Source organism: Mastigoproctus giganteus, chromosome 8, assembly GCF_048544385.1.
Source record: "Mastigoproctus giganteus isolate SK-2022 chromosome 8, ASM4854438v1, whole genome shotgun sequence".
In the NCBI taxonomy this organism is placed as follows: Eukaryota; Metazoa; Arthropoda; class Arachnida; order Uropygi; family Thelyphonidae; genus Mastigoproctus; species Mastigoproctus giganteus.
In genome coordinates this window covers 122085938-122110808 of record NC_143582.1, presented here as the reverse complement: position 1 = coordinate 122110808, position 24871 = coordinate 122085938, and the positions used below count along the sequence as shown (strand labels likewise).

Sequence of the window (24871 nt, the reverse complement as noted above, 5' to 3'; positions counted from 1 at the left end):
AGAATAGTTAGTTAATCAGCTACACTTGACAATCTTTTACTCTAACCTCATGGATAATAACCAACTATCTGCAACTTTCAAAAAACTAAATATTTCTAATAAATATCAGCAAACAAAAATTTTATTATAATCATTTACAATCAGTTATATTCTTGTAATTAAAATATTAATTAGTTTTCTATTTATACTCCAGGCTAGCATCGACAGAGGAGTCCAAAAAGACATTACAAAAATATTACCATATTTTGTGAAATCACATGGATTCATGCTGTCTATCTCTGTGCATGCGTGCGAGAGAGAGAGAGAGAGAGAGAGAGAGAGAGAGAGAGAGAGAGAGAGAGAGAGAGAGAGAGAGGGGGGTTGGTTGGTTTTTTTTTTAGGAGCATTAGCAACTAAGGCCATATTGCTCCGGGATATGCGGTGGTCATTCCTTGACCTTTCCGCATCCTCCGTATTTGGTGGTGACGGGCTCGAACCCCGGTCTAATCAAGAAGCGTGTGCTACGCACTGCTGCTCCTTCCCACCTGGCTACGGAGGCACCCAGAGAGAGAGAGAGAGAGAGAGAGAGAGAGAGAGAGAGAGAGTAAAGCCCTACACAAATGCGGACCATTCAGCTAGTCTGGGGAAAAACACCACTAGAAATCAATAGTGTCACCAACTAATGGATCAAAATTTAAAATTATCTGTGTTCCATTAAGAAATTAAAGGCAGATTACACTCTACACAGGTTGAACACATTTACAAAGCTTGATGTGCATAGATTTCGCTAATCATTGACTATGCCATCTAACCCAAATACGTTGATCTACTAAATTATCATCACATACCTCCTTCTGTTAAACCTATATCAAAACTAGTAAAAACACTGGCAATACAGATCAGCACCACTAATTCAGCAGCATTGGGACCTGTGGGGTGCCGGATTAGTGAGTTTGCCGGATCACTGGAGGTTATTTTAGCACATACAGTTTACCCGACAGCTAACCAACTCATCCTACCTTTAACACGTTGACTGCCAAGCTAGTTTAAGAAAAAATTTCCCCAGGGGCCAAAAAAATATTTAGCAAATAATTTGATTAGTAATTCTAAAATAAATATTATAATGTCAGTATTGTCGTTTTTTTCGCTTAAAATATCAAAAAAAAAGTCTTTTTCGTGTTGCATATATGTGGCCGACAAGGCCCAGTAGGTTACTTTATTTCTGGAGAAGCCGTGTCGGCCACATACGTGTGACGCTATTACGGCAATACATATGAAGATCGTTTGCGATTAGTTTCTTGCACGCGTGCGACGAGTACTACAATAAAACTAACTGTGATAAAATAAACTCTCAAACGTCTCAATAAGTTTGTCAGTATTGTTAGAGATTTTGTGAAAACGAGTTCGTTAGCACATTGTATTATCCATCATATTGTGTTGTGTTTTTCCGCAAATTTGTACAAATGTGTTGTAAAAAAAAAAAAAAAAAAAAAAAATCTAAAAAGGAATGGCTTAAATAAAATTACTAAAATAATAGGAATTGAAAGAAATTGCTGGAATTTACAACTAAGCAGAGTTAAACCGCTCACAGACACTCTGCTGTCAAGATTTTTCAGAAGTTCAACTTTATATGTTATGGACAATGTACGGTGTTTGCACTTTACACCATGAGAGGCACTTCCTTTATGCATTGGAACCATGGCTGGGGCTAAATGTGAGCAAGTTATAATAATAGGTGCACAAAAACAAGTAGGAATGGCTTGCCAGTGTTTACGAGTTTGCGCCAACAGCTGATGCTACAACCAACACCACCAAAACAGCAGAAGCAGCAGGTCATTGTGCCAACCTGGGAAATTTGAAATTGCGTTCATGGAAATTATGTCCGAATTAGCAATGGAACAAGACTAGTGATGGTCGACCTGTATTACCTAAATTTTCCCAGATATTACATGCCTTTCTTTTGTGCCAGTCTCCTACTATGAAAAATGCTGAAAAAATGCACAAAATACACCAAAACATTAAAATTAACAGCCACAATGCATAATATAGAATAAAGGTAAGAGGATAATCTGTCAATAAATAATCTGTATGAAGGCAGTTCACCAATGAGGATAACTTGCAAACTGAACAATGTGGATGCAAATGATTTTAATCTTTTCTTTTAATGTGTTACTCACCCTTAGATCACCAGTCCCTGGAAAATATTCCCCATATTTATGGAATGATACTGTCATAACTCTATCTGTAGTGTAAAAAGCTTCCTCAACACCATCTCCATGATGAATATCAATGTCTATATATAGAACTCGCTGATGATACCTAAAATGAACCAATAAATAAATATATATATTATATGCATATTTTACTATTATTCACAATTTATCCACACTTTGTGGCAATTCTTAAGTACATTATAAAATATTACATTTTCATGCCTTTGTATTCCATTATCTTAAGTTGTGTATTCCTTTGTTCATGCATTTATCTGATTTATACTGTACTATCTACACTTATGGCTACCCACTTATAGCCTTTAAATATGTTTTCTGTACAGTTAGTGTTTTATAATCCTTTAATTCATTTAATTCCTTTAATTTATAATCTTCACTGGTTTAGCATTCTTTTATGTTTTATTATATAATCACTATCTCATAAAAATATAGCTTGGAATTTTTATTTTTATTGTTTTTTTCCTTTGTTTTTAAGCTATATTCTTTTATTTTGACATTCCTTGTTTTAAAAGAGTGTTTTAAACAACGCGGCTACAGCCTCCGTAGCCAAGTGATCAGGAACCGGAGTGCAGTAGCACATGCTCTTTGAATAGACCGGAGGTTCAAGCCCCTGACTGCTAAATATGGTCGATCTGCCAACCCGCACTGGACCAGCGTGGCAAATTATGGTCCATTTCCCTCAGCATGAATTGTTGAGGAGGCTTCCATCCTGCAGTGGGTTGATAATGGGTGCAGTTTACCTTTACCTTTCCTAACTGTATTGTTATTTTGGCATTCCTTTGTTTTAGACCATATTCTTTTATTTTGGCATCTCTTATTTTAAGCTATTTGTTTCATTATTAAAGAATTTATTTGGTTTCCATAACAAAATTTTTAGTATTAAGCTATATTCTTTTATACTAATTTTGTTTTATAATGTACTGTTAGCTAGTATGGCATTCCTTTGGTTTTCATAAACAAAGGTGTCTATTTATTATTCACCTAATTATGAAGCTTGATTAAAATTTTATTCTAATAGATATTAATTATAAAACAGTTTACTACACTTAACAATGCAATTCAAATAATTTCTAATCTCACAACCACACACTTCAGTAAACCTGCAAATGGACACCTTTGGTAGCGCACAGAGTATTAAGACAATAGCCAATTTTATTCCAAGTGTTTTGAGGCATCTCATGAGAAACAACAGTCACTGCCTGTTCAATCCTGTTTTTTTAACTTAGTAACACTAACTTTTTTTTGCATACATCTTGTTCTTTAAGTAGACCCATACAAAGAAATCCACAGCAGTGATGTGGTGAAAAGGAGGTCATGGAAAGGGACTATCCCAGCTGATCCATTGGTTAATAAATTTTTTATTAAGAAAACTGAACACATGCAAGCTCCATTGTGCCCACCTTGCTGATAGATCATGTCTTCCAGCTACCTTCCACATATCTTCCAGCTGAGGTATAGCATAAAATTCGAGCATATCTAGGTAATTTGCAGAGTTCACAGTGTTTTCATGGAAGAAAAATGACCTGGCTGAAGGACAGCGTGCACCACACATTTACCTTAGAACCATCACATTTGTGTTCACAAACTGAGTAGGCATTTTAAGATCATGACAATTGTCTGTTAACGTTACCATACAGATTGAATGTCGCTTCATCACTGAAAACAACATTTTCCAGAAAGTGCTCATCTTTGTCTATACGGTTGAGAATGTGAACAGCAAAATTCCTGTCAATTGTGCTTTGTTGTGAGGCTTAATTTCCTGGATGAGTTGCACTTTGTAAGCATAAAGTTTTAATTTCTTCCGAACCACCATGTGAAATGTTGCTCACAGTATTTGAACTGCAGGCTTGCCTGGCAGATAGATTTTGCATAACTTCAATTAAATCAATGCTTCCCTAACTTTTTTTCTTCATTACCCAAAACACTTATCAGAAAGTCCTTTTTACCCAATGTAGGCAAAACACTAACTGTACAGAAAACATATGACAAGTGAAGAGAGATGGGTAAAAAATAGAAAGTAAACAATATGTTTGACGCAATGTCTTTATTTTTAACATCTCTAAACATTTTAGCAGCCACAAAAAATTTGGTAATTATTCACCAGGAATTTCATCACCCAGATCCCAGCTAATGAGTATAATGCCACTGTTCCATCTTATTTACTAGTTTCGCAAAACTGAGAGCAATTGGAGACAGAGAACACCTCACATCGTATTTGGGGTTCAGCAAACAGTTTCATTTTGTGCTCTTTATGAAGACAAGGGTGGAAAATCCTACTTCGCACATGTAGGTGCTTGGAAATGGCAATAATTGCATCATGGTCTCCCCAGCTAACACAGGATATTCGTCGTGAATTGTTAACCAGAAATACTCCAAATGGTCCTTTTCTTCAAATAACATTTTGCACTGAATTCTTGACCTAAGCTCCATCATTTGCTCTGCAAAACCATTAATACTATCAGAAATTTCAGCCAAGTCACACAGAAATTGGTTTACAATCCACTGATATATAGACCTTTCTATTTCAGGAAAGTATTCCTTGAAACACAAATATAGTTTTGTTCAGTGAAATCACGGATGAAGTTCATCCTTGATTTCACTGAAATCAACCCCATCAGCATCCTCTAAGAACAAAGAAAGGATGGGGAAGGATGCAATTTGCTCTGCCTTTCTTAGCCAATACTCAAGCTTTTCTTGAAATTCTGTTATGTTTTCACTTGAGAAATCCTATTTTCCTTTTTTCTTTGAAGTTGCAGATTAAGTGCATTCATGTTGGAGAAAATATCAACTAAATAACTAAGCTGAGATAACCACTTCAGGTTGGAAATTCTTTCAACGAGAGCATGTTTCTTTTCAACCAAAAACATCTCAATTTCAGTCCTCAGCTGCCAAAAGAGATTCTGAACATTCCTTCTTGAGAGCCAACAAGTCTCCACATAGAAAACAAGGTTCTTATGTAATGAATCAGTTTCGGAACACAAGGTTCTGAAGAGTCTCTTGTCATATACAAATTAAAATTTAAAGTTACTTATCTGCTATAAGTCCGGTACCTCCATAACCCGTATGGTTGAAAAGCTTTTGGCGTCCACTACACGATGATATCCATCAGATCAAGTAACAAACTAGATTTAATCACTAAATTTAAATCACTTTAGGGAGCACAATTTACTATCAACTCGTACTACCGGCCACCTAGCGGCAAAACCCCCAAAAAGGGGCAGATGGGAGTTGGCTTTTTGCAGTTGAACAGCTAGTCGGCAAGTCAGTGGAGCAGTTAGAGACAAAGGCGAGATCAGGGAGGAGCGCAGAAAGAGAGAAGAAGAGTTAAAGCGCCTGCGTTGATTAATTTAACTATGGTAATGACGTTTTTCATGACTTCCTCTAGTTCAGAAACAAGACGTTTGATGGCCAGAGCTTGGTGATGAATCATAGTGTGTAGACAGAATTTTGGGGTTGTGTTGGTTTGCATGAGCTATAAAGCCTGAATGCTGACCCAACGCTGAGGGAGCACACCATCACTGTTAATTCCCACACAGGAATCCCACGTTAAACCTTCTTCATTAAAAAATGCATGAAATGCACTTTTGAAAAAATGCACTTTTACGGTAAATTTTAATGTGTATTCCGAGGTGTGTCATTACCCAATGAAAACCACTTTTTCAGAGGTAAAAATACTATGGCCAGAATAGGGATAAGTTCCTACGTAAAGAAAATGAAAAGCTTTTTTTGAACAAAGAAAAGTTTTATTAAATAACAGTCAACTTACATACAAAAAGTGAAATCACATTTTAAAATATGAGTCTAAAGTTGATTGTTTATGCTTTTTTTCTCTTTCATTTAACAATTGCCTATACGGAGTTATTGCATTTAACACTGATCGCTTAACAACAACACTTCTTCCTAAATCAGGATCATTTTCACTAAAAAAATTTAAAACGTTTTCAATGTCATTTAAGTACCTTTTATCATAATGTAATGTGATATAGTTTTATTTACCGAAAATCTCAGTAAATAAAACAAAATCACTAAAGTTTCTAAGGACCCTGTAAGAGTTAAATTGGAATTAGAAGAAAAAAATTACAGACCAAGTAATGACATTTAAACATCTGGGCATAGAAATTACCAGCAGCAATAGAATAATAGGAACAATAAGAACCTAAGAAAGGAATGGATGTCGAAAGTAGTAATAAAACACAAAAAAACTAAGCAAATAATTGAAACTATAAACTGCTGCACTTTTTAAGTGAGGAACAGGGACAAAGTACTGTGTGAGGAACAGGAATATACTGAACGGTGGATGCTATGGATGGTTATGCAAGATTACACGTCATTAATACACACAAACCAGCCAAAACATTACAACCTCTTACCTAATAGTGTGTTGAGTTTTCTTTTGCCGTAAAAACCACTTGCACTCGGCCAATATATGCATTTATATGATCACTTTAAATTAAATTAAAATTAATCTAAAAATCAAAGTGCCATAATCATCTAATCAGCCCCTTTACTTCTGAAACAGACAGTATCTGGTAGTGACCTTGTGTTCATTCTCAGTATGACTATACTGCAGTTCCGCAAAAAGTTGCATCAAGGATTAAAGCTTTACATTGTATTTTTCAAGTGCAACCTAAAAAAAACTCATAAGTTTTTATAATTCTATTTTAAAAAATTGTGTCACTGAAACATCATATTTTCCAATTATTATCAAATATGAAGGAAATTCCTCTATGCTTAGGCTTTGATATATATGTAAATACGTACACATCACAAATACTGTACGTACATAATTTACAAATTAACCTTACTACATACAATCAATGCAAAATGTACAATTGTAATTTTCTTGTTTAGTACTATAGTAAACATTCTGTATTAGATTACACTATGTAGTAAAACTACATTAAATATTTACACTGTTCTTTGTTCTGCTGATTTTGTGAACTATCTATATACTGACCTTTTGATATAAAACTGCTTTTCTTATTTCCCTCATGATTGTTACAAAGTGCTTCGATTGCATTTACAAATATAGACAAATTTATAGTACCAAATTATAAACAGAACACACTAGATGGCATTTTGTCATAGACTAACAGAATTGAATATACTGAACGGTAGATGCTATGGATGGTACCCCCATGATAACTGGTAGTAAATGCTGTCTATATTTGTATAAAAAAATATAATAATTTCAATAATTTTCTTCTTAGAACAGCTGCACTTGACCTGGACATTCAGCTTTTGTCTAAAAAATTTATTCCAGCTTTCAGGCTTAAAATAAACATGTTTACATTCACAGCAGACGTAATGATCGACTTTTCTCAATGGCAATGATCTTTTCTGATACTTTTACCCTATAGTTACTATTTAGCAGTTTCCTTCTTTAAAATTATATACAAATAGAGATTTATATAAAGTGGGAAAAAAAATGAGGGAGATAGAGTGTGATAGAAGGGGGATAGAAGGTAACAAAAAATATATATATGTGTATAACAAGATATAAATAATGACAAATTTAATAAAATAATTACAAAATAAGGATGTCGCCACATAACTTACAAAACTGACCTCTCATCAGGTGTCAATGGCCAGAATTGCAAGAAAATAGCAACATGCGTGTCTTCATTTCTGAAGACACACATGTTGTATGGTGATGTATCTGAAGTAACACAGATACATCACCATATATAAATACAAGCAGTTCCTACTTTACAAGTTCCCGGGTTTACAAGTTTTTTTTTCAAGTATCAACAAAATCGAAAATATGAACATTAATTGCAAAAAATGAATGCAAAACATTCATAAATACTGCATTTCAAACCATACACGCAGCTATACAATACAGTGCATCCCACTTTTCGATATTACTCTGTTCCAGAGACATCATCGTATCGTGAAAATATCGTAATGTGAAACCAGTAACACATTGTTTTTTGGTAATTCGTTTCAAGACCTCGGAAGTTGAAATTTTCTCTAGATAACTCTCTGAAAGGTCGTTTTTATAGTGTAAATTATATTAGTTACCAATCCATCGTTAATGCACTACACTTTCATTGTTATCATATGTTCCGTTATAAGAACCAAAAACGGCTTTGTGATATTTTTCTAAAGCACATTTCTGGAGGTCATGACCATAAAACAATAAAAACAATTTGCACTTTCTGATTTATTGGGCTTTTCTGTCACTGCAAGCAATTATAAACAGGTAGTAAATTCCATGTTAGTGCAATTGCAAAATTACCGATAGCTGGAATTGTGTAGTTTTTACATTATTATGGTGAAATGTGTTTCCCTTTTACTGAAATCTTCAATCGTATAAAAAACATAAATAAATTTTGAGAATCTTCATTCCCTTTTTTTTTTTTTTTAAACTTCGTAAACTTATTACTCAGCGCAAGTAGTGTTAGTTGCAATTTGTGCATTCCGTTTTAAAAAATGCTTTTGCATGCTATTGAAATTTATAAAGAAAAGAGGATTACCTTGGAACCAAACACCTCTTGAAGCATTTCTGAAGAAGACGACTCCTTGTGCAACAAACCAACAAGTGCCAAGTCAATAATGAGTGATCAAAGAATGTGCATTTAGTTGATGAAGAATAAACATTCTTTAACTTTTGTAAGTCATAAATAATTTCTTTATTATTATAATTTGCTTGATTTTACATGCTACATTTTCATTCCTTTGGATAAATCAATCATTGTTTAAACAAACTAATTTCACTGTTGATAACATAACCCTTATTTTTAACATTATGTCTATGGGAAATAAATTCCCGCTTTATGAGTTTTCGCTTTAGGAGCACACGCTAGGAACAAATTAACTCATAAAGTCGGGAACTACCTGTGTTTATATATATAACATACCATGCATGCACTGAGGAATTTTCTAACAAAAATGCATCTCGATTTTTGTATTTTCATGAAGTGAATAATGTTTTTAAAAATGTTAGAATATAAGCACTTCTTTGTCAATCTACACATAATAACTGTACTACCAGTGAATGGAATTTCATAAAATTTTATATCTAGCTCTTTTAAAAAGCCTTTTCAAGCAATGGCAAATTTCATTAAAACCAGACCAATAAAAATATAATCTTTTTGGATGTCTATCTGAATGCAATTGCTTGACTACCAATAGATAGATTTTTGTAAAATTTTATATTCCATTCTTTAGAACTGATTTGTTGTCTCTCTCCATATTCATTAACATGTTTACTTTCACCTGTATTTGACGGAGTGCACCCAATGTACTGCAATTTTTGGAATAGGGAAAATAACAGTTTTCAGAAAATTCACAAATAATGGTTGAAAAGTAAAACTCTGGAATTCATAACTAAAAGCAAACATTTACTTTTGGGCTGAGCTGTAAATCAGAGCAAAAATCAATTTTATCAAAGGTTTATTATATGTTAATAAACTAACTACAGCACAAGCAAAAAAACTAATAAAAATGTGTATCGATCTATAAACAAAAACAAAGTGTTGCTGCTAATAACCCAGAGTTCAAATAGTGTGCCAACAGAATTAAATAGTTAAATTCGTGTGCCTTTACTTTTACACCATTCATATATTGACAGCTTAAGAACCTTTACTTATGGCACATGGTGCTTTTAGAACGCTTATATGTGTAACAGCACATTATTTATTTGATGCTTATATGCATCAACCTGGAAATCCAGGGACCAATTTTTAAACCTCAAAACTGAATTTGTGTACTTAATTGCATTTTTTAATCATATTAAATTTCCAGGTACTATATAAAAAAACAGAAAGAAACTGTCAGATAAAAAATTTTCACTCAGAATGTTATAACATTTAAGCATGAAGTATATCTTACTTTAATAACTCCAATATGGCTAGAACAATATCATTTACATAGCAAAATCCAGAGGCTTCAGACTTCTTGGCATGATGAAGGCCACCTGCCCAGTTTACTGCAATATCAGCAGCTTGTTTATTTAACTTTACAGCACCAGCTAGTAGAAGAAAAAAAGAAAAATCAGTTAATGGCACAAATTCAATGCCTTAATTAATTCATACAACAAATGAAAATAAAAAACCTTTACATATATTGATGCATATTTAAAAAAAAAAAAAACTGTTGACAGTGATATTTAAATCCATTCAAGCCACCGCATACCAATATTAACAGTATTAGAAAAAAAATTTTATGCATTTTTAAAATATATAAAATAGGTGTAAAATACACCATAGACAACTCTTAAAGGAAAAACTACGATAGTAGTGTATTTCAACTTTATCTCATGCTATATTTTATATTTTTTTCATGCTGATTTTAAGGTTATAAAATGACATACCTGATCCCAAAGGACACCTGTCAGTGAGAAGAAAATTTGCATGCTCATCAAACGGTTAATTAAATAAAATTAGGGTGACAAATCCCTCCCATCCAATTATTGCCCCATTGCAATTACTTCTACTCTTTCTACAGTAATGGAGAAATCAATTAACCACCAACTCTTAAACTATCTAGAAACCTTCCATCTGATCAACGACCATCGGTATAGATTCCGTCAGTGCTGCTCCACTGGTTATATTCTGGCTTACTATTTCTCTTTCAATCTTGACTACTTAAGTTTTCAGGTACAAACCTCGCATCAGAACTGATGGAAAAAGATGGAGAAGCGTTTTAATAAGATTCTAAGTATTTGATCACTGCCATCTAGTGGTTATTTTATCTCCAAATTCTTAATTGCACAAATAATCACTGCTGATAATCAGATCAAGAATATCCATCTATTTTGATCATGTTTGGCATAAAGGTCTTCTAATTTTAAAGCTTCCATCTTATGGTTTGCCAGCTGTTTTTTGTAATTGGGTATCCAGTTTTCTCTCTGAAAGCCATCAAAAAAAACCACTCACTGCAAGTGATGGTAGATGGTTCTCTGTCTTCTAACTTCTCCACTAATGCTGGTTCCCCAAGGTTCAGTTATTTCTGCAGGTATTTTTCTCTTATATATTAATGACCTTCTTCCATTGACTGGAAATCCTATCCATAGGTTTGTTGATAAGAGTGCATTGCATTCCTCGTTCCAGTTTGAGAAACCTTGCTCAAACAGCTTCAACTTCTCGAATATCCAATACCAATTCCTTAAATGCTGATCTCCAGATGGCCAAAGATAACGTAGTTGACATCAATTCTTCTAAAACTCAGTCTTGTCCTATATCTCGCAAAAAAAGGATTTTCTACTCCTATGCTTATCTTTGATAACACTCCAATTTCTAGGCAAGATCATATATCTCTGTTGGGGATTACCTGACTTCTAATCTCTCTTGACATAAGCAAATTACAAATATTGCTTCCTCTGCATCTAAAAAACTGGGTTTTCTCTTTTGCTCTCAGTTACAATCCTTCCAAAAAGCTGTTCACTCTGTACAAATTGCAAATCTGCACTACCAGAGAATATTGTTCCCACATCTGGGGCGGTGCCCCTAAAACCTCTCTCAGGCTTCTAGTTTCCATTCAAAAGAGGGCAATTTGGTTAATTAATGACTTGCCTCTAACAGTGTCTCTCCACTTTGTCTCACAGATGTTCTGTTTCTGTTGCATGCCTTTTCTATAGATACTTCCATACTTCTTCTGAACTGGCTTCTGTAATTCCCACTCTCTCTTTCAAAGCAGTCCAAACATGTGCCACAACCAGCCAACGTACTTTTACTGTCCAACTACAAACTAACGAACCAATTTCTCTTCTTCCTCATTTATTCATTCAACTTACATTTTCTGGAACAACCTTCCTTCGCACGTACGTATTTCCTGAAAATTTCAATCTACAAAAGTTCAAGTCTAATGTCAACAAATATCTTCTTTCATCTTCTCAAGATTCAACCCATGCATGGTACTAGGTACTAGAGGTTCTAATTAAAACCTCTTGTGTTTGAGGTTTTCATTTAAAAAAAAAAAAAATTTGGCCTTCAGCCAGTTCATTAGAACAATAAGGCTTCCAATAAGAAAATAATATGGATTGATGAAGTGTGTAATTTTTTTTTTTTTTTTGGTCAAGCTATATAAGCTTGCTTTCCATAATCATTTTGCCACTCCTACCATAACAAACTCCTGCTCATTTTTGTCTTGCTAGTATCTATTCCATGTGAAACCTACTCAACAAAGCACTGGCCACCAACTTCAACTGATTGTACTGGATTAGACTAAAGTGCTTCTTAACCAAGCTTATAGCTCCTCCCAACTCACAAAAAATTAATGAATCATTATATGAGCTGTTCAAAGGTAAAGTGGCATAAGTCTAGAAAAATAGATTTTTGACTTATACCATATTCTGATACTACTAGATGAAATGTGTTGACAGGCAAAGTGGTATAAGTCTAACTTTTATATTGACCATGTGGCGGCAACAGCAGCACTTGTCAAAGAGCCTGATCAGAATCACAGAGCATCGTCAGAGGTACAGTGGTGTTAAGACAGTGTTAGCTGTCAAGACACGTGTGTTATTACAGATTGTGTTCCGTAAACAAACTTTGCTTGAATATCTTTTATTGACATTTCTTGAAGAATTATGGCTGGTGAAGAAGAAATATTACATGTAGAAGTAAGTACATTATAATAAGCTTAAGACTTTTTTAATTTCATAACCTATAAAAACATGTTTGCTGGTCGGAATTAGTATCCTGAAAACTATAACTACATGAAGTTGACATTACATGAAATTTATAAAGTTTTTGTTTGTTTTCACATGTAGACAATGATAAAGAAAGCCTTGACAGTGGTACTCCACAATTGAAAAAAACAAAGAAATGTAGAAGATATCCTGAGAGTCATAAATCTACAGAAAGAAAAAAGAAGAGAAATATGGGTGAAGAGTATGTCACCAGAAATAACAGAACTGTGAAAGACAAGGTTTTTACCAACAAAGGCTGTGGTTGTCAACAAAAATGCCTCCAAAAAAATAATGTTTGATGATAGGCAACTAAGTTTTAATAACTTTTGGAGGACTGGCGATTATTCTAGACAGAACGCTTACTTAAGTGGACTAGTCAAGCGAATGCAAGTTAGAAGTCATCGTCCTAGATCCGGAGAGAAGGGGCCTAAGCAAGTTTCTTACAAATATAATTTGAATATTAAAAACAAGACCATAGAAGTTTGTAAGTCATTCTTCTTAGACACATTTCAAATATCCTATGGACGTTTGGCCCATTTGTTAAAAAAGAGGAAGAAGGTAAGAACCTAGTGAAGATTTAGGTTATTGTTATTTGGTTTTTAGGAGCATTAGCAAATATGGCCATATTCCTCCGGGGATATCCGGTGGTCATTCCTGACCTTTCCGCATCCTCCGTATTTGGTGGTGACGGGCTCGAACCCCGGTCTAATCAAGAAGCATGCGCTACGCACTGCTGCTCCTGCCCACCTGGCTACGGAGGCGCCGTGAAGATTTAGGGAGCAAAGGACCACCTTCTAATAAAATTTCAGAAGCCATGAAAGAAACAGTTAGAGAACACATCTGAAAATTTCCAACTTATGTTAGCCACTACACTAGACACAACAACCCAAATAGAAAATATTTGAGTGCAGACTTAAACATAAAAAAATGTACGAACTGTTTGTTTTGGAGTGTAAAGACAGGCAACAAGTAGCAGTAAAAGAACATATTTATAGGCATATCTTCAGCTATGAGTTTAATTTATCTTTTATTGCTCCTAAGAAGGATACGTGTCAAATGTGTGATGCCATGAAAATAAAGATTGATGCATCTGAAAATGGAGAAGAAAAAAGGCAACTTCAAGCACAACATGAATTGCATTTATGCAAAGCAGACAAAGCACATAAAATGTTGAAGAAGGCTACCGATGATTGCAAGAATGATAACAATATCTTAGCTTTTACATTTGATCTTGAAAGGGCACGAAGGCAAAAAAGGAAGTCCAGAAATTGCAGCTTGTCTTGTGAAGCACATCAAACAATTTGGCAATGGAAAAGATCACTGCATCATGTTTAGTGACTCTGCACAGGACAAAATCAGAACTGGAAACTGACACTTAGCCTTCTGAAGCTACTACACAGTACAGATAACTCCATCAAGACTCTAGACCACCTATTTATGGTAAGTGGTCATTCTTTTTTGCCAAATGATCGCAATTTTGTTATTATTGAATCCTCAAAGTCCAAGATGATTTTCACTGCAGCAGATTGGTATGAAACAATAAAAGGTGCCAAGAAGAAACATCCATTTCATGTACATAAAATGGATAGAACAGATTTTCTATCCACTGAGCCATTATTAAACCATACAGTCAAAAAGAAAATTAGCACCCAAAACAACGTCAACTGGTTAAAATTTCAATGGAACAGGCATACAAAAAACACTCCTTATGTTACCCAGTATAAAGAAACTTAAAATGAAATTGAAGGATTCAATACTATCAACATTGAATCATCTCTTTCATATCATAGAGATAGACCCCCAAAAAGTGAGAGAAGCTTGGGAGAAGTGGAACAGTCAATATTATACATGGAACCAATTCCTGTATCAGTTGCAAAGAAACAGGATATGCTGAGTCTACTTCGGTACATCCCAATCCACCACAGTGTTTTCCGCAACTCCGTAGCCGAGTAGTCAGGAGCGGGAGTGCAGTAGCACACGCCCTTTGAGTAGACTGGGGTTCAGGCCCCTGACTGCTGAATATGGTCGATCTGCCAACCCGCACTGGACCAGCGTGGCAGATTATGGTCCATTTCCTCAGCATGAATTGTTGAGGAGGCTTCCATCCTGAAGTGGGTTGATAATGGCTGCACTTTACCTTTTAATGACGCTACTGCTGGCGCAAGACAAGATGAAGCAATACCAGATGATGATGAAGCAGAAGAAGAAGAGGATGAGAGGAAATGAACATTCTTCATGGTTTAACTTTTAACTTTTTTTTAACATGGTTTAAAAAGACTGAAAGTCAAGTTTTTATGTATTTATACCTGTTTCTGGCTAAAAAATTAATAAAACATTTATGTAAACTAAAAATGTATTATATTTTTAATATAAAACCATCCTTATTTGAGTTTTTTAATAAAAGTTTCATTTTTCATAAGCTGAAATGCAAAACTCCTTCTCCTATGAAATTAAAAGAAAGTGACTTATACCGCTTTACCTCTGAACAGCTCATATGATAGTTTTGGTATATGATGATCATTTTATATTCTCCAAAACCAGTAGGATATCATATCTCTACAGTATATACCTCTATATCATTTAACATATGATAACTATATAATATAGGTGTAAAACACACCATAGACAACTCTTAAAGGAAAAACTACGATAGTAGTGTAAAGGACATCATTTCAACTATATCTCATGTTGTGCTCATCCTTCACAATGAGTTACCATGTATTGCACTACCTTGAACAAGTAACGCTTGTTCGAGGTAGTGACAAGACTACATGTAGTCTGAACAAGAGGAAGGATTCCATCAGCAGTGAGCTTAATCAATCCATTCAAAGCCTTAAACAACTCAATCAGTTTTCCTAGGAGGTGCCTCATCTCCAGGTACTGCAATTTATACAACTGAAACCCTTAGTAGTAACAGCACCCTTTTGGTCCTCTCACTAATCTTGATACTCTTCTCTGCACCCATTCCAACAGATACACAACCTTCAACAAAAGAGGCTCCCAGACCTGAATGCAAGTTTCAAAATGCAGCCCAACCACCGCCTTACATTTATCTTACCACTGCCATATACAAAGGGATAATCACCTCCTTATCCCTACTGGAAAATTCCCATATAACACTGACAAAACCTCATAAGCTGTCCTGCTCAGAGAACTTTATAATTGATTGCACAATTACCTCCAAGTTTTTTTCTTTCTCCACTACCCTGAGTGTAGTACTACACAGTTGGTACGTTAATCTGGGGTTGGCTTTAATACTACCCATATGAAATATCTTGCATTTATCGATGTTGAACTTCAGTTGACACTACTTAAGCCCATCTGCCAAATTTTTCAAGACCTTAATGACAGTAATTAGCAGCATATGCTAATAATCATACCACAAGATCATTCAAGCCCATGTATCGTAAGGTTCCATATGAGCCAGAAATCATAGAGCAAAGTCTATTCATTGTTGCTGATCACAGGACTTTAGTGCTTGCACTACATGAATCACGTTCGGGAACCAGAATAAAATTATTCAAAGCACCTTACGTACAGTAGACCAAGGAAGTTTCAACTCTCTTGCACACCTCTGGCACTACTGACTAGTAGTGTTTTGCATTCTGATCACTGCAACCGCCACTTCATCCACTACCTTCATTCCGATACATGGTCGTCCCCTGCCTGGAATTACATCTAACTCCCCAGCCGCTTCAAATTTCTTCATTAGTTTTCGAACATTAGCATTTCAACCCCCTGTTGCTGCCTCCATCTTGGAATCTCTTGCCTCAGCAGCCCTTGTCCCCCATCTTCAAGCCCTCTATCCAGTTTCCCCACCCAAGCAGCCCTCAGACCCCCAATCAGAGCACTCTAACTCTGACAGCTCCAACTGCCACTATGGCCACAAATTCATCACTAGCTGAAACAGGAATGGCCTCCCAAGTTGAGTCCTCACATACGATCCTGGCTTCACCAGTTACTCACATTCTCACTCCATCTTCTGCTCCAGCAACTTCTGCTACAGCATCTGGAGCTCCTCTTCTTCCCTCTGCCCTGGATCAACTGATTGCTTTGGGCCTTCCAGCTTCTAGTAGACTTGCTATTCCTGATACTGCTTCAGTTCCTGGGCTGGACTCCAATGATGCAGCCTCACTCCACCAGATCATCTCCATGCTGAATAAGGGCCTGGCAAACTTTCTGAACCAGGAAACAAACAGATTAACCAGATCTGCTGCTAACTCCATTCAGGAGATGTGGGACAACTTAGAGTCCCACATCTACTGAATGGAGATGTGGGACTCTAAGTTGACAATAGACAATAGCCACATGCCTGCTTATTGAAAATGCTAAGCTCAAGACTTAACGAGGAACTTTCCTCCCATATCACTATCCTAGAGCATGTCCTTGGAACCATCTTCAAGCTACCCTTGACCTCAAGTGAGGGCTCAGAGCCTGTCAAGATGATCAAGGAGAAACAAAGTGGACTTCCATCAAAATCGTATGCTTCTGTCGTGGGGTCAGCACATCCATCCCCCATCAGTCAGCAACCACAAGCAGTCCTCCAGCAGACACAAGCCACTAAAAAGGACCAGCATATCCTCATGCTGAGTGCATCTGAAGGCTCCCCACTTAAGACAAGCGAGGAGGTCAAAAATTTGGTCCAATCCACCCTAAAGAAAGACTTTAAATCGCTATGTGTCATTCGCAACCGAGGAGTCCTCCTGGAAGCCACCACCAAGGAAGATCTGACCTCAATCTCCACGGTACCTGCACTACAGGCAGCTGGCCTGTCCAGCAACCTGCCTAAATGCACTGATCCTTCAGTCCTTGTTTATGATGTGCCGAATACCATCACTGATACAGAACTACTGGAGGTTTGTTTGTTATTTGGTTTTTAGGAGCATTAGCAACTAAGGCCATATTGCTCCGGGATATGCGGTGGTCATTCCCTAACCTTTCCGCATCCTCTGTATTTGGTGGTGACGGGCTCGAACCCCAGTCTAATCAAGAAGCGTGTGCTACGCACTGCTGCTCCTTCCCACATGGCTACGGAGGCACCGCACTACTGGAGGACTTGTTTAACAAAAACCTTGACAAGTTTGACATTCTTTTGAAGAGATTAAACAAGAAATGGTGTTCAGGTTCTCTATGAAGCCTCGCTCATCTGCGTCATTAGTGTCCCCCAGGCTCTTCAAGTACATCATGTCCCATGACAGAATCTTACTGGGCTGTAGTGCTCACCGATTCAGACTCTTTACAGTGCTAACATAGTGTTTCTTGTGTCTTGGCTTTGGGCATACAGCACAGCATTGCACCCACTCCTCTCCTACATGTGGACACTGTGCCCGCAGTGGACATGTGCTTGCTGAATGCCCACACAAGGATGAAAGTCCTTGCTGTGCTGTGCTTTCTTTCTCCTTTTGCAATTAGCACAGCAAGGATGAAAGTCCTTGCTGTGCTAATTGCAAAAGGAGAAAGAAAGAACATGGCCACTTGGTCAGAGATGCAGCCTGCCCAGAATATCAAAGAGCCCTCAACCTGGCGAGACTAAGGACCGCTGAGGGATGAACCTGTTCTAACCCTCCTACAGACGATAATAGGCCACCACAACCACTCCCAATATATTCAGCCTCAACAAACTCTAGGAACAAGAATCCCTTTACAAAACTTAGAATAATGCAAATAAATGGTCACCGGTCTCGGGCAGTTGCTGATGAAATTAGAAGGACAGCAGAAGAACATGCAATAGATATAATCTCCATCCAAGAGCCCTATGCCTCCATAACTCCGATGTCCAACAGTGATAAGATTATGGGATACTCCATACATGCAAAAGTCATCCACTCTACCACAAAGGACACAAAATCCTGTATTATGGTGCTTAATAGAAACCTTGATGTATTGGTGATCCATGAATTATGCACAAAATTTGCAACCTGTATTCAGATAACATTCTACTCACACTCATTCTATCTAATATCTCTATACTGCCCACCATCTATGGATATTGAAGAGTCAGTCCACTATATTGAGCATGCATTGGACCTTCTTGGCTCTAAAGCTATCATCATCACCTCAGATGTTAATGCAAAATCCCCACTCTGGCACTCCCCGGCTTCGGACCCTCGAGGACTTCTGGAAGCCTTGATCCTGTCTAGGAATCTTACTATCCACAATCAGCCCAGCCAACTAACAACCTTCTGCAGCTCATCAGGTCAGTCCAACAATGACATTACAGTCTCGACCAAGGATCTTAGGACAGCAGTCAGCGAATGGACTGTCATTCCAGACTGGACACTCAGTGACCATAGAGTGATCCTATTCAACCTCTGCCTGAACTTGAAAGACTCAACATCCATGAACCGGACCCTGACTTTGTTAGGTTCTCCACAAAAACAGTTCACTGGACCGCTTTTGATGATACCATCCAGAATGACTTCCCTGATTCAAACATCCAGGGCCTGGAGGGCATCTCAGCAGTTGAACTAGGTAATAAGATTCAGAATTCTTTATCAAAAGCAGCATACAAATCTGCTAGGAAAAAAGACTATTGTGCTAAGACCCTGTGCCTGGTGGACAGCTGAACTAAAACTCAGGAAAGACACCCACAGTGCCAGGAAGGAATACCAATGCCATCTAGACTGGCCTCCCCTGATGTCGAACATCTTCACGCTGCCTACCTAACAAAGAAGAATGAATACACCAAGGCTACTGCTGCTCGCAAAAGAGAAACTTTGTCCCAGAAATCTTTGGATGGGTTACCACTGCTATGAGGGAAACCACCAACTGGGAAGACTCGGTCAAAGAGATACTAGATAAGCTTTTTCTCCCAGATGACATATCACCAGATATGCCAGAACACACGACAATCAGAAGAAACAATGCTAACTATATAGCATCCAACTAACCCTTTTACCCCACAAGAACTTGACACAGCTACGATGAAAATTAATCCAAAAAAATGTCCGGGCCCCAACTTCATTAAGTATATGTTTATACAAAGATTTTATAAATTAAAACCCAACCTACTGCTACTCCTGTTTAACAAATGTCTCCTGGAGTCAAAATTTCCAAAGTACTGGAAGGAAGTGCTCCTCCACTTTATACCTAAACCAAACAAGCCACCAATGGAGCCAAGATCCCTTAGGCCAATTGCACTTATGGCCAACCTAAGCAAAATCCTGGAATGCCTCATGGCCCTGAGGATTGTCAACTTATTCCGATCACAGGATCTTATTTCCCCAGCACAATACGGTTTCATGCCTGGCTACTCCTGCGAAGGTGCCCTCTTCGATCTGGTTCTTCATCTAGAAACATCTAAGTCAAAGTATGAACTTGCTGGGAGTCAAAGTCAAAGTTTGGTGGGAGAGAGAGTGCACTGGAACGTCTCCGATCAGCCAACTGCTCCTCACAACTCTACTGGCTAACCAGAAAACTACTTTTCTGAAAGGTCAGTTATGATGAAAACAAAGCATCGGCACATCACCAGATGTCTTTCAGGGCTGCCCCCAAGGATCTGTCCTAGGACCACTGATCTGAAATGTAGTTTTACAAGATTGGCTGAGCAGATCATTTGAACGCATCAGCATTTGCTGATGACCTTACCACTGTTGTCTCCGGACACTCAAGACTTGCTCTGGAAGATACTGCTGACTTAGTACTAACTAACCTTACCAACTGGGCTAAGACTAACAAACTGTACATCAATCTTCACAAAACAAATATAATTTTTAAAACTAAACTGGATCTTCGGCAGCCCCCTCAGGTCAAGATAGACAGAATACGGCTCCCCCAGGTGATACAAACCAGGGTCCTTGGGGTCGTTATTGATCACCAGCTATCCTTCTTACTACACTTGCAACATATATATGCCAAAATCAGAAAATTCTCTGCCTCAATTATCAGAATCTCCAGAAGCGACTGGGGGTCGCTTCTGGAGATTCTGTATAAAGCTGTTTTCTTACCTATCACCACCTATGCTGCAGGAGCATGGTTTCACCGAGTGACCAATTGCAAAATCAAACAGAAGCTTAACTCCATCCAGAGAAGCATTATTCTTGCTATCCATCGCACTTGTAGAACTGTGTCAACTGCAGCTTTGCAAGTAATATCTGGAAACATCCCCATGGATGTTTCCAGATATTACTTGCAAAGCTGGAAACATCCCCCTGGATCTATTCCTCATCTATAGAGGACTTGCCTACCACCTGAAGAAAAGAATCCGAACTGAAATACTGGATACTGAACTCAACCTGGACAGTGATACCAAACAGGAAAGAGCTCGTTGCTATAACAAGCTAATCAATTTATGGCAGACAAGATGGGACACGAAAACACGACAAGATGGTACCACAAAAGGTGTTGTTACGAGAACATTTATATCGGATGTCACATTCACAACCAGCAAAGCGGTCAACAAATGGCTCTCAATCAGCATGGAAACCTCCTTTCTGATCACTGGACATGGATCCCTCAACCAGAAACTCCACGAACTAGGTCTACTAAATACCGATCTCTGTTTCTGTGGGTCTGTCGAGAGTTGGGCACATCTACTCTTTGAATGTACTACCTACAAGGACCATACACAACAACTACAGGCAGCAATTTCGGGATTTTCTCCTGACCAAGTCGAACTCCTGGTACAATCCCAAAGAAACTTAGGTGCACTACAGCACTTTGCGGCAAAGGTATTCAAGCATAGGAGGATCATCCTAGCAGCTTCTGCAAATCAATAACTAATAGCCGCTTGGCTTTTTTTTTTCTCTCTTTCTCTCTCTCTCATCTTCTCCTGATCTGCCAGCACTAGTAGCCCTAGCACTCTCCTGCTAGCCTTTTTCTATCCATCCCATGTGAGATAATTAATAATAAAAAAATAAATAATAAAAAAAAAATCCCTCTTTCTTTCTTTTCTTTTTCTCTTTTCCCATCCTTCTGCTTGCTGACATCCTGGCCGATGCTCTATTCCTTTCCTTGACCAGGTTGTGGGATTTAAACTTTTTTTTTTTTTTTTTCACGTTCTGACTTGGGCTGGGGCTCCCCAGCCCAGGAAAGCTCCTTTCTCACACTATGTGTTTATTTTTTTTATTATTATTACTATTTTTTTTTTTTTTTTTGTATGTTTGCGTTGTTGTTCTAGCAATCCATCCTGGATTGAGACTTCCCTGGGCCGGGATAGTCCTTCTCCGCTTTACTCCTTAACTCTCTTCATCTTATACAAGTTTTTCTTTCCTCCCTGGGAACTCATTCCCCAGGGAGGAGGGCATGCAGATAGTAGGGGAGGCCTTGTCCTCCTTCTGCTAGGGACGAGTACCTGGAGGAAGTTGTCCAGGTGATCGCTGCTTCCAGGTAGCCAAGAGGCCAAAACAACATAACGCTACAGAACACACACATAAACTCACAAACACAGTTTTTCTTTCCTATCACTTTCTCACGTGCAGGATGAAAAAAAAAAATTTTTTTTTTTTTTTCTCTCTCTTTCTCGCCTTCCTTTTCATCTATCTTCATCCATCATGGGATATTCCTATGTGGATTGAAAAAAAAAAAAAAAAAATATATATATATATATATATGTTTTTTTTTTACACGATACACACTTCCCTTACCTTGACAGTCTGTAAAAACTGAATAGAGCAACGACGCAAAGATGAACTTCTGTTCTAGGAGCACCCCATACAAAAACACAAATATATATATGAAATATATATATATATATATATTAGTTTTCGAAGCCCCGCTAACATCAAAGGTCCTTTACGCAAACCTTTAAGTTGGTGATATTCATGTAGTGCTGCATTAGCGTTACTATTATTCTGGTAGATCAGTTTTACTAAAAGAGTACTTTCCTTTTTTGTAAGAGCCATAATGGTTATTGACGATGGAGTTGGCCTTTCTGCTTTTATCTAACAGGATGTCATTTGCGTAAGCAGGGCGTCTTGTAGCAAATGACAACTTTTACATATGTGCAGCGGCATTAGTTCAAATTTCTGGTGGCAGAAACTAATTTTTTTTCAAGTCTTTCTTCCCATAATATATAAATATGATATATATATATATATAAGAGATATAAATTTAGGAGGAAAAAGAAAATTATTTATTCTTGTGATATCTCTTGCATAATTTTTATTATTATTAACTATTATTTACACACACACACACACACACACACACACACACACACACACACACACACACACACACACACACACACACACACACACACAGTGTGGCAATTGGAAAATGAGACATACTATGCGACAAGTGCCAGTGCTGCCATCTACTAGAAGTAAACATGGAATGAAAGAGTGATTGTTCCTCGAGCACCACAGTCAGTGGAAATTGCTGCAATTTCAGCACGAAGTGCAAACTGAACTGCACATCTCTCCTGTGTCTGTGTTGTGGGACAATAGAATAAAGAGCAAACATCAAATTTTGTGTTTGATTGGGCAAAAGTATCACATAAATGTTTCAAATGATGAAGCAAGTATATGAAGAAAATTGTCTGCCTCGGGCATGCGAGTTTGAGTGGCATAAATGTTTCCATAAATGTTTATGGAAACGTTTATGAGAAATTCACTGGAAGATGACAAACATCCACATCCAGCAAAAACAGTTTGAATGCTAAAGTTGATTGAACAGGTGTGAGAAATCGTTACCAATGACCAATGATGTGCAATGCTCTGAATGATTTCGGAAGATCTATAGGTTAATAAGGAAACCATTTGACAAATAACCCAGGATTTGAAGAAAACAAAAGTTTGTGCACACATTTTGTTCCACATTCATTAACACACTGTCAATGACAGGTGTGAGCTGAATACTTCAGAAAACTCGTTAAGGCTGCAGAAAGTAAACACAACTTCCTGAATTCGATTGTTACAGGTTATGAGGCATGGTATTTTCAGTATAACAAAGCAACAAAGTGCACAGTGGAAGTTGGCAAACTCTCCCAAAGCCAAAAAAGTTTGTCAAGAAAGGTCAAAACTCAAAACCATGCTCATGCCCAATGTGTTACTGCTGTCTACCAACTGGAAGTTTTGAAATGTTTGTTGCAAAAAATTCGTCATGTGAGGCCTCAGTATGGAGAATATGGCAGTTGGTTCCTCTTGCACGACAACACACCAAGCCACAAGGTTCTCATTGTTTCCCATACAAATTGTATGGAAAAATGAAAACTAATTGCTGGATTTTTATTTTCCCAATTTTAATGAAATTTGGGGTGGCACAACAAATCTTTCTATATCAACCAAATATGAAATTTCATGAAAATCAATCCAGTGGGAGTCAAGTTGCAGGTGGCCAGATGGACAGACACACAGATGGATGAACATGATGAAGAGAACAAGCACTTATGCATACATGCTAAAATGCCTAAAAACTGCTATAAGATACTGGCATTCTGTCAATTATATATGAAAAGTGTACATATAGGGACAAAGAAGTGATTATCCAACTGTTATAACTGCAATGTTTAGGCCACATAAGGAATACCGCCCCTACAGGTTTAGATGGTAACTAAATGTTGGAAGAAACTTTCACCTGGGTTTGGGGAAGTGAGTAGTTTGAAGAAATTAAAAAGCTTGGAAAAAGTTATGAGAAGGAATAAGAAAATGTATTGTTGTTCGGTTTTTTTTGACTGATTCTTAACCTGTGCTTCCATACATCATTTTGCCACTACTAATACCATACTTATACAAATTCCAAGATTAAATACTCAATAATTTATACAGTCAGTCCTTGTATAACACATATTTACACTACACGAATCCGATCGTACACGATTTATAAATAGGGGGAACGATATTGTATATAACACGAACCGAATTCGCTTATGCACAATCTGCCTTTGTGTTTACAAAAAATGGCAGTCAAACGTGGAATCACCCCAAATGACTGCAACACGATAGGAATGAAGAGAAGATTTTGAAAATGTATTTATGTTTTTTATATCAGTGAAGGGGAAACACATTTCACCATAATAACATAAAAACCCACACAATTCCAGCTATTGGTATTATCTCAAATGCAATTAGATCGAGTTTACTAC

At 37.2% G+C, this 24871-nt stretch overlaps 1 protein-coding gene across 4 annotated transcripts in view; it reads right to left on the bottom strand.

Moving 5' to 3' along the window:
- Positions 1 to 24871, bottom strand: part of HDAC1 (histone deacetylase 1) — a 318028-nt gene that overhangs the window by 178746 nt on the left and 114411 nt on the right. For all 4 annotated transcript variants that reach the window (XM_090378886.1, XM_090378885.1, XM_090378887.1 and 1 more), the window contains 2 exons: positions 10047 to 10185; positions 2157 to 2298 (listed from right to left, as the gene is read on the bottom strand). In XM_090378886.1, coding sequence (XP_090235012.1) covers positions 2157 to 2298; positions 10047 to 10185 — 281 coding nt within the window. The remainder of the gene's footprint in view (positions 1 to 2156; positions 2299 to 10046; positions 10186 to 24871) is intronic.